A 13,639-nucleotide genomic window follows, 5' to 3' on the forward strand; every position below is an offset into this window, starting at 1 on the left:
GGATGACACAAATGAGAAGTGCTCACAAAATGATGCTAATCTTGATCTTGTTTGTATACTTTTAGAAATATCACCAATTATAGTGTCCAATGGATGATCTCTTGCAATATGAATTGGTTGGAGAATAGAAACTTGATTGCTTGCACTTGCTTGATCATTGGGTTGAGATGATGTACTAGCCACTTGATCTCACACATTGTCATGAGAGCCACTTGTACTTGCTTGATTAGTGTCAACTTGCACATTTGAGTTAGAGAGCACTTGCACTTGATCATCTTCTTCATCAATCACTTGCCTATGCCTTAATTCACCAACATCCATGTTCTTCATGGTATTTGAAAGTTGAATGCCTCTAACATCATCTAAGTTCTCATTATTATCTTGGGAACCTTTGGTTTCATCAAATTCAACACCATGCACCTCTTCAAGAGTACCACTTGCCAAATTCCAAACCCTATATGCTTTGCTAGTGGTTGAGTATCCAAGCAAGAATCTGTGGGGGTACGACCTCAGATACCCACGGCAGACCACATGGGCTGCGCCCCTTGGGGTGGCCTAGCCCATAAGACGAAGCCTTGTAGGACATGACTCTACTCGGTGCCTCCCGCAAGACACCAGGAAGATATCCTAAAGATACTATGAGATCTGTTAGGATATGTATGATCCCAATATTCCTGTAATCAGTTATTACTTTCCGGTTATCTCTCAGATCTAACCGACTTGTAACCCTGCTCTCTAAACTATATAAGGCGAGTAGGGACCCCCTCCAAACTCACGCAATATCATACGATAGCTAATACAAACCAACAGACCATAGGAGTAGGGTATTACGTCATACTGACGGTCTAAACCTGTCTAACTCGTGTGTCTATGTTGCCTTCTTGTTCTTAATCTCATACACCTCTACCGATCAATCTACCTTCATGGGATACCCCTCGGAGGACTGCCGACGATATTCTATCGACAGTTGGCGCACTAGGTAGGGGTGTGCGTGCTGTTTCCTTGTCGAACAAGATGGCTTTTTCCATAGGCTCTTTGTCCCTTCCATAGCCTGGCCAGATCTTCATGGTCGGATCCATCTCATGGGTCATCAACGCTGATGGAGTCGGAGAGCTCCTCGAGCCGGTGCAGATCAGTTCTGCGCCGACCACCTCCGTACCTACAACTATAGATCTGATCTCGGAGCCAATTCTGAGGTCTCCTTCTACAACAACTCACCGTTCGCTTCCTCGCTACCAGAGGAGGTAGATCAACAACGACAATCTAATCGAATCCATCGATCGGGTTAGACTGAAGCTCATTGATTGTCTCTCCATCGCCGAATTGGCTCTAGACACTCTGGTTCAACGCTGACCACCCTCCGATCCAGATCTATCAGAGGTTGCTCAGGAAACTACAGGGGTTATGGCCCTACCCTTTGGGTTCACCAACGCCACCACCGCTTACCAACACACCCTGAGGGGCAAACTCGCTGACCAGGTGGAATGTGCCCATCTACTCACCGACCAGGTCACCGTCCAGCTTCCGCTAGATGTCAACATGCTACACTTAGGCCGGTGCCCTAGGGTGCCCCTCTAGACCATCTCGAAAGAAACTCTAGGCTCCAAGTCTCAGGGCTCTACGGAGACCCTCGCCGAAACCTTCTCCAAGCAACTCCTCCTTCCACCCTTCGGGGGTGGTGCGACCTTCAACGTCAGCATCGATAGCCCTCCTCGGAATGGCGAAACCGAGGAGGAGCGCATTGCTCGGGAGAACCAGAACGTCAACCACGCGCAACACTGAAAAAATGAGGCAGCCATTGCGAGGGCTGAGGCTGCTCGAAATAATCGACTCGATTCACAAGGAAGACCGCTCCCGCTCCACCGCGACCTCGACGAAGAATTTCTCCGCGTTGACAGCCATGACGTCTTCAAGACTCCAAGCGCCAATCTGGTAGTAGCCGCCAATGAGCTTGCTCGTTTCCCTCAAATGCCCAAGCTCGCCAAGATCGCCTCCATGCTTAAAGCGGCTCACTGTTAGGACAATGAGATTCATGAGGATCAGAGACCTTCGTGCTCTATGAGCACGATTCACCGATCAGCTGCACCGAGATCCAATCGCCACCCTAGTCAAAGTCATTTTGCTGACCAGTCACTACCTCTCTAGGGGGGAGCCAGGGGCCATCGAGCCGAACACCATCGCCAACACAACTAGGAGGTCAAATAGGACGCTCGAGTGCACCTCAGCAACCTTCAGGATGCGCGATGGTGTATCGAGCAACGTCACGTCGGTCGCCATGAAGACGAAGTGCGTCGCCGCCAAGAGTATGAGCAGGCAGGAGTACGGCAACCCAAACTCAGCCCTCGAGCCTATCCCTGACCGCAATGCTATAGATGATGGTGTTGACAACCCTAAGGGGCCTCCAGCTTTCACAAGGGCACTCCAAACACTTCGGTGGCCCCATGGTTTTAAGATCACTGGTGTCGAGCCCTACGAAGGAAAAATGAACCCAACACAGTGGTTGTAGGCTTACGCCACTGCTGTCCATGCCGCCGGAGGAGACACCAGCGTCATGGTGAATTATCTCCTGTCATGCTCATGCCACCTGCCATGAGCTGGTTTACCAACCTTGCGTTGGACTCCATCGGATCCTAGGAAGAGCTGAAGAAAGTCTTCACCGACAACTATATGGCCACGTGTACTCGACTCGGCACCAAGCATGATCTTAGCCGCATCAACCAAAAGCCATCCGAGCTCCTCCATAGCTACATCTGACGTTTCTTCGAGATGAGGAACTCTATTCCCAATATCACAGAAGCTAAGGTCATCACCGCCTTTATCCGAGGACTCCACCATCACGAGCTTCGCTCCAAATTCAACCACAAGCCACCCACCGGCATCGGTGAGATGATCACTATGGCCAACTAGTACACCGATGCCGAGGAAGCCAAGGTGTGCTTCAATGAGGATGCAGGCACTCATCGCCCATCTCACCACTATGACGACCGCCCCGACGACCGACGCCATAGCGACCACTGCCTCAATGACCGACGCCACAGCGACCGCCACCCGACGACTGTAGCTACCATCACGACAATGGCCATGATCGGACAGGAGGACCTAGGCCTGGCCAAAATCGCCGCCGCCAGCTAGACCACATCGTCGCTGTCGTCAGTCAACCTCGCGCCAAGCGCAACTATGATGAATAGTACCAAAAGATCCTCAATGGCCCGTGCCCTCTTCACAAGAACACCAAACACAAGATGAAGGACTGCATTAGTTTGGCTAAGGAGTTCTAGGACAAGAGGCTCGACGACGACACCAACAATGGAGCTGGAGGTCACCGACCACCTGGGGGCAACAACAATGCCTTTTAGGACCACGATAAGGTGGTCACCACCATCTTCGGGGGCCTCGCCTCCACTGAGAGCAGAAGAGAGCGGAAGCTCGCTGCACGGCGGGTGCTCTCCATCACTATAGAAGATGCCACTGCTAACCCCATCTATCACCCATGGTCCGAGGTCCCCATCACCTTCAGCAGGGCCAACCAGTGGGTAGATATTCCCTACATAGGGCATTTTCCCCTCATCCTCGACGCAACCATACAGAAGGTGCTCTTTAGAAAAGTGCTCGTTGACGGTGGGAGCGCTCTAAATCTCCTCTTCGCCGGAGCCCTAAAAGAGCTAGGCCTCGGTTTGTCATATCTCACACCTTCTGACTCCACCTTTTGGGGTGTGGTGCCAGGCAGGGCCTCCAAACCGCTTGGAGAGATTACCCTACCAGTTTAGTTTGGCACGGCAAGCAACTACCACATTGAACATATCAACTTCTATGTTGCCGACTTTTACACCGCCTACGACGCCATACTTGGTCGGCCAGCTCTAGCCAAGTTCATGGCTGTGCCGCACTACACCTATCTGGTGCTGAAGATGCCTTCGCCTGCTGGAGTCTTGGCTTTGCGGGCGAACCTCACCATCGCCTACGCTTGTGAGATAGAGAGTCTCACCCTCGTCAAAGCTATCGACCTCTCCATCCAGATGGCTAGCGTGGTCACCGAAGCCAAGACGGTGCCTACCAAAGACATGGAGATCCTAGAGCTGGAGCCTTCCCACGCCTCCACCAAGTCAAAGGAAGTCAAGGAGGTTGGCCTTGGCCTCGACGATCCCTCCAAGACCATGAAGATTGGGGCTCACCTTGACCCCAAATAGGAAAGCACGTTTGTCTCCTTCCTACGTGCCAACGCCGACGTGTTTCCTTGGAAACCTACAAGATTTTCCCTCTTTATAGTATGGCTTTCGATCCTAAATCACTCACACCCTCTATAGTGTCTTGAGTGCAAACCAAAAATGGCTCCTATTATTATACCTTTGCCTTGAGCCCATTTTTGTTTTTCTCTTTCTTCTTTTCCAAATGTGGAGCACTTGATTATCTCTTTTGTGGTCATCACCTTCACCATGACCATCATCTAGCTTCACCACTTGGAATGGACTACCTCATCTAATTCACACACTTAGATCAAAGGTTAGTCCTAGGTTTCATCAATTATCCAAAACCAAACTAGGGCTTTCAAATAGCCATCTCCATGAACTCGAGTCGTCTCACCCACCATCCATCAACCCTAACGTCGACAAGAGCCTCTCACTTAGAGTTGCCCTGAATCGATTTTGACACCTCCATCGCCTAGTGCTTCTCAGAACTTGAGTCCATCCATACCGAACACATCACCGACGAGCACAATGCTAGGGTGACTGTGCTCGAGAACATAGAGAAGGACATCAACGCCTAGCGCCTGAAAGATCCTAAATGGCTAGAGGGGGTAAATAGCCTATAAAAATTCTACAACAATACTAAAACAAATTGTTAGTCAACTAAATGGCGAAGCAAGTTTTGTGTTAGCACTACAAGCGTTGCAAGCCACCTATCCATAAATCTAGTATGCTATGATCTCTATGTATCACACAAAGGCTAAGTCACTACTTCTACCACTAGTGAGCAACCTAGCAAGCTAATTACACTAATTAAGCTACACTACTCACTAGCTACAACTAGCACTACACAAGCAAGTAAGAAAGTAAATACAAGTGCTAGGAATGAATGTACTGAGCCAGGCAAGAGATCAATCACAATGAATACCAAAGAAATCCTCGGAGACAACATGACACAAGATTTTTCCTCCGAGGTTCACTTGCTTACCGGCAAGCTACGTCCCCATTGTAGCGATTCACCCACTTGGAGGTTCACACGCTAATAGGCATCACACGCCTAACCCGTAATTAGGTGCCGCACAACCAACACAAGATGGGGATCCACAAGCTACAAGCAATCCACTAGAGTTGCCTTTCGTGATCTCCCATGGGGAAGGCACAAGAACCCCTCACAAATCACTGGGAGGTGTCCAAGAACAAACTCCAACTCTTGCCAACACTCCTCCGCTGCTCCAAGACATCTAGGCATCAGTAAAAGCCAAGAGTAACAAGAAAACCATAGCAAATCGATCCCCAAGAGCCACTAGATGTAAAATGCACTTTGGATCACTCCCAACTCACTTAGGATGCACAACCAAGCAAGAGAATGAGTGGGAGAGGTTTGACTCAGCTCAAAGGATGCTATCACAAGTAAGAATCACCAAGAGAGTGAGCCAAAACTGATCAAGCTCTATTTATAGAGCCCTCAACAAATTATAACCGTTATGCCCTTGGGGAGGTCTAGACTCAGGCTCTAGACCATGGTTTTGGACCATTTACACAGTGAAGGTCTAGACCCTAGTATGTCTCCATGTGTCACCCGTTCAATTTCTTTCGTTAGATCCCAACGGTCACAATTTTTCGAGCCCATAGCTTCGGAACCTAGATCCAGACCATGGTCTAGACCACCTCTCCTCAGGGTCTGGATGTGTGCAGAGAGGTTCTAGAGAGAGAAATCAGATCTGGACCTAGTCTGGACCTAGCATCCGGACCGACCCCCTCGGTCTAGTTCCATAGCGTGCCTTGCAGGGAGAGCCACATCGCCCTTTCACTCCTGTCCTATTCGTTTAGATCCGCAGGGGCCAAAAATGGACCCACGCTGCTTCCCTGGTCCGAAGCACGCTGTTGGCATTTCTTAGTGCAATCACCAAGTGAGGTGGTTTTAAGTCCATCACTGGTAACGACACCAGAAATACCTATTGGTATTTCTTAACACCATTACTAAGATTGAGTTAATCTTAGCAACACCGGCAAGAGACACCAACTACAATAGTCCTTAAAGATTACAGATAATATCAGCAAGCATACAGATCTATCGTTGTAGCATTTCACCCAGAAGTATTTATGGTATCGTTATTTAAATTTTCCCAAAAGAGGGCAAGGTATGCAAAGTCTAGCATGAGCATGATCAAGATTACATACTTGCATAATGGACCATAGTTCATGATAGGGTTAAAAATGGTATATCATGGATAGTGGACACACATCTGGGCCAACCTCAAGGATAAAAGGAAAATCAAAGAATAAAAGAGTGTTCCTGCCGCCTACACCTCAACCGTGGGATACCGTCATATCTGAAGGTTCTCGTGCACCCAAGCACCAAGCCTGTGTACAAGGAAACTACCCATATCCCCTAGGACTCCAACCCTACAGATTGACAAACAAGAATATGGGCAAACCTGAAGGAACAATGAACCGTCACCCCAACCCTAGCTCTACTTCTACTCATACAAGTCATATGAATGATTAAGCTTAAAGTCGAACATGTTAAGATCATAACACACAAACTATATGCTAGTTCATATATCATGATTATAACATGACAACTATACTCTAGTTCATATGCACTACTATATAAATGATATGAGAGCATGACTATGGAAGAACCCTTCATAGTATTATTCATACCAAAGTTGCTCTTTCTTCCAAGGAGACAAGCTCTCCAAGTAGCTCTTGCCTTGCTCTCAAATACTACTAAAGCTAATAACTAAAAAAAGTACGAGTAGAGAGGTGAGGTGTAACTCCAAATGATGGTGTGTGTGTGTGAAGGTGAGCTCCTCCTCTTCTTATATAGTGAAGCATGGTCGGTTCAACGCTGGAAAATTAGGAAACAATCATGGACCGCCTATGCATGGCGGCATGCAACCACCGGAGGAGTGTGGACCCAAGAGGCGGTGGTGGGGGTGCGAGCGCACCTGGGGTGCGAGCGCACCTAGGGTGCGGCCACACCCTAGCTGGCCCTGCTCATCACCGCCTTGCTCTAGTGGGCTCTTGGCTGGGCCTGGACCTCTTCTACGTCAGTGCCCGACCCAAATTTGGTGGTTGGATGGGCCTTTGCTTGACTCCTTGGTGTATGAACTACATTATGCTTTCTCTGATGGCGTATTTCAACTATAATTCCATTGTATTCCAATATAAGTCCTGCAAAATATATTTCTTCTAATACAAGTGGAACTATGTCAACATAAAAGCATATGTGTACAAGTTTGCTTAATTTCTCCTGTTTTGGATAGTAATTGGCGGTTGAATTTGATCGTTAGTGACCGCCAACACATGCGCTCGTAGCATCGCCCGCCTACGACTCAAGCCGGACCCAGCAACATTGGTCCGAGGATGCGACACTCCATGGTCTGGAGTCATACACGCCTACGCTGGCTCTATCGCGGTGCAAGGCTGGACCCACGTGTCCCCAGGTTCGGAGACCATGCCTAGAGTCCAAAGTCTACAAGTCTCTTTCAAGCATTATTCCTCAACCAGAATTTCTTGTACACAAATGGGAATTGCTGGTTGAGTGTCATCTCTCTTACTACACCCTTACTATTCCTCAACAAGAATTTCTTGTTGAGAGATAGCACCACTATTTTCACCTTTTTATATGTTATTTCTTTCCTTTTTCACTATTTTTGCAAATATACTAACACCACCAAGTGTACACCACCATGTGCAAGTGTGTTAGTATTTTTTAAGTATTTTCCAAGGGTTAATTGTTAGTACACTAGGTCCTAATGCATATGCATGAATCACTTCACCTAGTGGCACTTGACAACCATTTTAACCGAGATTATCTCCTATTGATAGTACGGCTACCTATCCTAAATCCACTTGTTGACACCGTTTTTTGCACGTGTTAAAATGATCGGAGTGGACTAATCGGCAAGGGGAAAGTTACTGTATACTTTGATAGCCGATGAAAGCCAGCTTGTAAAGATGGTTGCCGATAGCTGGTGATGCCGATGAAGGGAGGCTTGAAGACTACTGCCGATGAAACAGGGAGTATGCTGATGAAGGAAGACTTGAGGACTACTGCCGATGAAACAAGGAGTATGCTGATGAGGGAAGACTTGAAGACTATTGCCAATGAAACAGGGGGTATGCCGATGGGAAGGAGGACGGTGAGATTTCCATCGTAATTGAGGCGGACAGGGAAATAGATAGGAGTTGATTTCCTTTTCTATATTTGTTAGAGTATGATTCATGTAAGAGTCACGTGTTTCCTTAGATATGGGCTTGGTGTCCTAGTTGTATTTGGTTGTGTCTCTTTAGATCAGGGTATAAATATGGAGTGAGAGGCAATGTAATTAAATATATCAATCAATATCAAAACCAATTTTTACTCCCATTTGCATCTACTTACTTTTCGGCGACTTCGTCAATTTGCATTATTTTCTCTTTATGAGTTCTCATTGATTCGGCGAGCTGCATCGCTTCAGTGCGACCTTTGGCGATCCTCGAGTTCCGTGTGAGTACCTCTTGGCTGTGACTTCCGAGCGTATCGCTATTGTCAGGACCAAAGTGCTCGTATCTTCATCCTTGTCGATTAACAGGTCAAATCGACTGGCATGCCTTGGATATCAATTCGGGTATTAGCCCTTTGTGTTTGCAGATCCACTTTTGCATCAACACATCTTTTGGCACGCCCTGTGGGACCAATCAATCCGATCAATATGTTCAATTCTGAGATCGATGTGGGGAACATTATCGCGGTATCAGAAGAAGATCTTAAGGAAGAACAGAGGCAGGCTATGGAAAAGGCCGTAGAAGAATACAGGCAGCTTTGTCTGAAATCGTTTAGCCTAAACAAGAGTGGACAAGTCATCCAGAAGCAAGATTTGCCGTTGCCTCGGTAGGTTACCTTTGACTCCAATCCTGGTAAACTTCAAGAGATGGTTAATTCTGTAGTAAATCATGCTTTGATTAATCATTCCAATGTGTTGTCCAATACTGTTCATAATGCTGTGGTTCGAACTCTCAAGGAAGGACAAGCATCACCGCATTATGTTGGGCCTGCCTATCACCAACCAGAGCCGACATCTGTTAATACTTCATCGGCTCCCTCGGCCGTTGTGGGTACAGAAGTTACTTCTTCTCCAGTATCGGCAGGCTTACCTAATATTCAATCTACACCGATACGATCAGATCCGGTACTACTAGGAGGACGAATTCAGCTTAGTATAGATCTATCAGCATCAGCTATGTCAGGCCCTGTGTCTCAGAATAGCCAGATTCCTACTAATTGGTGGGGATATGGTATGCCTCTGGAGTCATCTGCTTTCAATCCTAGATTACCTCAAGTGTTTGATGCAGTAGGAAAAGCTCCTATACCATCGGCTGTTTCGCCGATGGCCCAAGTGCCTCAATATGCCACAGCAACTACTGTGCAACCAACTCCAGGGGGTTTCCAGATGCCTTTGGTTCAAACGCCCAGTTCAAATCCACCGGCAAGCTTACTGCCGATGCAGCAGAAAGCCCCTGTTATGAGTCAAACTGGGGTTCAGTTTATGCCTCAAGCTGGTTATAATTATCCAACAATGTCAGCAAATTACCAGCCATCGGTAAGTTTTGTACCGATGGGTTCTAATAATGGTTGGTCAGGACAGTTACCTGTTCAACATACAGTTCAGCAAAATCAATAGATTGCAGGGATTCAACAAGGTTATATGCAAGCTGGTGTCCAGAATCAAGCATCGGTAGCTCAGCCAATGAATCCTTTCCAACAGGTTAATGGACCACAAGTAACGGCAAATATGCCGATTGCTGGAGATCGTGGGCCATAAAGATATGTGGAAGGATATCAGCAGGTACCTCCTGTAGAAATTTAGCCAGTTCATCAGCAGGAAGCTGATGCTTTTTGGGCCGATAGGATAGCAGAAATTATGAAGGATCAGTTTGGGATAAAGCCCAAGGTCAATACTTATTCTTATCGGACTCCATATCCTCCTGCATATGATTTAATTCCTCTCCCAAATTGGTACAAGGTACCAGATTTCACTAAATTCTCCGGGCAGGATGATACATCAACAATGGAACACGTCAATCGCTTCATTATTCAATGTGGAGAGGCAGCTAGCAGAGATGAATTAAGAGTTCGATTATTTTCATCATCTTTGTCTGGATCGGTGTTTACGTGGTTCATTTCATTACCACCAAATTCTATTATTACCTGGGCTGATCTAGAAAAACAATTTCATAAGTATTTCTTTGCTGGAATCCATGAAAAGAAGCTTACCGATTTAGTAAGATTGAGATAGCGCAATGACGAATCGGTAGAGAGCTTTGTGCAAATACTACGAGATGTAAAAAATAAGTGCTACAGTCTAGTGCTGGATGATCGACAGCTTGCCAATCTGGCTTTCCAAGGGTTATTGTCACATCTTAAAGACAGATATACTTCTCAGGAGTTTGAAAGCCTCAGTCATCTTGTGCAAAGGATCTCTGATCAAGATACTAGGGTTTTTGAACCTAAAAAGAATTGGAGTAAAAAGGTATCATTTGTTGAAGAAGTAGGAGATTCTGATTCTGATGAAGAACCAGTTATCGGCTTAGCTGAGTGGGTTAAGAATAAAAAGCCGATATCTTGTCCCTTTAGTCAAAAAGAGCCAGAAAAGTTTACCTTTGATATCACCAAGGCTGACAAAATATTTGATCTTCTGCTTCAAGAGGGCCAAATTAAGCTGTCACCTAATCATGTGATCCCATCAGCAGAAGAGTTGAAGAAGATCTTGTACTGCAAATGGCACAATGCAACTTTACACAGTACAAATGAGTGCAAGGTGTTCAGGCAACAGTTACAATCGGCTATTGAATCTGGGAGAATTAAGTTTGGTACTTCCAATGCCCAAAGGCCGATGAAAATTGATCAACACCCTTTTCCAGCAAATACGTTGGAGGCCAAAGGGAAGACCAAGGTATTGACGTCCGAGGCTGCTGAGAAAAACGCATCAGTGGATCCCCAACATCGGATAACTACCGATGATGCAAAAAGTAAGGGTTTGCTGGGAGAAAGCAGTAGTTCCAAAAACCTCCTCAACCTGGCATTGTGATTACTCATCAAAGGCAGCAGGAGGGTTGGCGTCAGCGTAATGATCGATATCGACAACAGCAAGAAGAAAGACGTCGAGAAGAGTGGCATCGGCATAAAGATCATTAGAGGTGCCCGTTTTTTATCCATTGCTGGGAAGAAGGTATTAAATTGCCAACTATTGAAAATTGCCCTGAGTGCAATGGTTATTATGGGGTCAATCGGTCAGAAAGAAGATTTCAACCTGGCAATCAGGGTTTATTTATCAATGAGCTGATCAGAAGCAGAGCATCAGTGCATGATCGGCTGGGGGGCAGACTTAGTGTACATGAAAGGCTTGGTAAACGCGCTGGATATTTTCCAAGGAATCAAGAGGAGCTTGAGGAAATGGCAAATGCAAGAGTTCCCGATGAGGAAATATTCTACAGGGACCCTAATATACGCCGTGTAGAATCGACTAGGACCTGTTATCAGCCGGTTTGGAAAACTAAGTTTCCTCGATGGTGCCCGGAGGGTCTAACAAAGACACAGAGAAGGAGGATGCAACGTGAGCGTTAGGAGGATTTATACCAAGAGGAAAATTCCTCCAATGAGAGGTCCGGTCATCAGCAGTGACAGGTAAAACACAAAAATAAGGGTCCATCGGCAGATGTTAATATGGTATTCATGTTGCCGATGGAATTTTTGGCACTATCTGATAATGAGGAAGAAGTTGTTCTCTTTGATCAAGTAGCTCAGTTGACAATAGATCCAATGATGGCTGTTTTTGAGAAACCTACCGATGACGAGAGACAGCATCTTAAGGCTTTGTTTGTGAAGGGCAGAGTTGATGGGCAGCCTGTGTCTAAGGTACTTATTGATGGAGGGGCTACGATTAATATTATGCCTTATGTGATGTATCGGAAACCTAGTAAGGGAGATCAAGACTTGACCAAAACCGATATGATGCTAAAAGATTTTGAAGGCAATGTGTCACCGGCTAAAGGGGCAGTATGTGTTGAATTGACCATCGGCAGCAAAACCTTACCGACAACGTTCTTTGTTATTAACGGCAAGGGTGCATATAATCTGCTTCTAGGGAGGGATTGGATTCATGCTAATTATTGTGTTCCTTCTACAATGCATCAATGCCTCGTACAGTGGATTGGGGATAAGATTGAGGTTGTCCCTGGTGATTCTTCTTATATCATCGCATCGGCAGAATCAGATACTTATGAGCGAACTAAATGCATATCAGGAGAAGCTTGGGAAAAGAGTTCCTTAGAGTTGCTGATTATGAAATTCCACCGATCCAAGCAGTCGGTTCTGAAGAAGAATTTTAATGGATAGGTTTGCCGATGATGGAAAATTAGGTCAAGGGTTCACATCGGCAGATGATTTAGTAGAAGTAGATATCGGTGATGGCAATAGGCCAAGACCTACTTTTATTAGTGCTAAGTTAGATTCCAAGTGTAAGCAGCAAATAATTGATGTGTTAAAGGAGTATAAAGATTGTTTTGCTTGGGATTATACTGAGATGCCTGGATTAGACCGATTGGTAGTTGAACATCGGTTACCTATCAAATCTGGATTTCGGCCACATCAGCAGCCAGCGCGCCGATGCAACCCTAATATACTTCCTGATATTAAGGCCAAAATAACTAAATTAATTGAGGCAAAGTTTATTCGGCAGTGTCGATATGCAGAGTGGATCTCTAATGTGGTTCCTGTTTATAAGAAAAATGGAAAACTTTGTGTTTGTATTGATTTCAGGAATCTCAACAAAGCCACACCGATGGATGGCTATCCAATGCCGATTGCTGATTTATTGATTGATGCTGCAGCCGGACATCAAATTATCAGCTTTATGGATGGTAATGCAAGCTACAATCAAATATTCATGGCTGAAGAAGATATTCCCAAGACTGCTTTCAGATGTCCAGGTCATGTAGGGTTGTTTGAGTGGGTAGTCATGACGTTTGGCTTGAAAAATGCCGGTGCTACTTATCAGAGAGCTATGAACTTTATTTTTCATGAATACATCGGTACATTAGTGGATATCTACATTGATGATGTGGTGATTAAGTCTGGAGATATCACAAAACATCTAGCCGATCTACGAAAGATACTGGAGTGTACAAGGAAGCATGGATTGAAGATGAATCCTAATAAATGTGCATTTGGTGTATCGACAGGTCAATTCTTGGGTTTTATGGTGCATCAGCGGGGCATCGAAATCAGTAGGAAGTCTATTGATGCAATTAACAAGGTGGTTGCTCCTACCAATAAGACTGAATTGCAATCTTTGATCGGTAAGATTAATTTCATTAGAAGATTCATATCTAATCTATCGGGTAAGATCAAGGCTTTCAGTTCATTACTTAAATTGAAGGCCGATTAGGAATTTGTATGGGGAGCT

The 13,639-nt window shown here is 45.7% G+C and overlaps 1 protein-coding gene across 1 annotated transcript; it reads left to right on the plus strand.

Annotated features, from left to right (window-relative positions):
* The first annotated feature begins 3,872 nt into the window (after positions 1 to 3,872).
* Positions 3,873 to 4,187, plus strand: LOC136538955 (uncharacterized). Its single transcript, XM_066531177.1, has one exon. It carries the CDS (start codon positions 3,873 to 3,875, stop codon positions 4,185 to 4,187), a length of 315 nt encoding a protein of 104 aa, XP_066387274.1.
* Positions 4,188 to 13,639: the final 9,452 nt, after the last annotated feature.

This window comes from Miscanthus floridulus, chromosome 1 (assembly GCF_019320115.1).
Source record: "Miscanthus floridulus cultivar M001 chromosome 1, ASM1932011v1, whole genome shotgun sequence".
In the NCBI taxonomy this organism is placed as follows: domain Eukaryota; kingdom Viridiplantae; phylum Streptophyta; class Magnoliopsida; order Poales; family Poaceae; genus Miscanthus; species Miscanthus floridulus.

Bases quoted from the DNA above. Each gene is read 5' to 3' on its own strand.
- LOC136538955 (XM_066531177.1), top strand. From the start codon at position 3,873: ATGGCTGTGCCGCACTACACCTATCTGGTGCTGAAGATGCCTTCGCCT.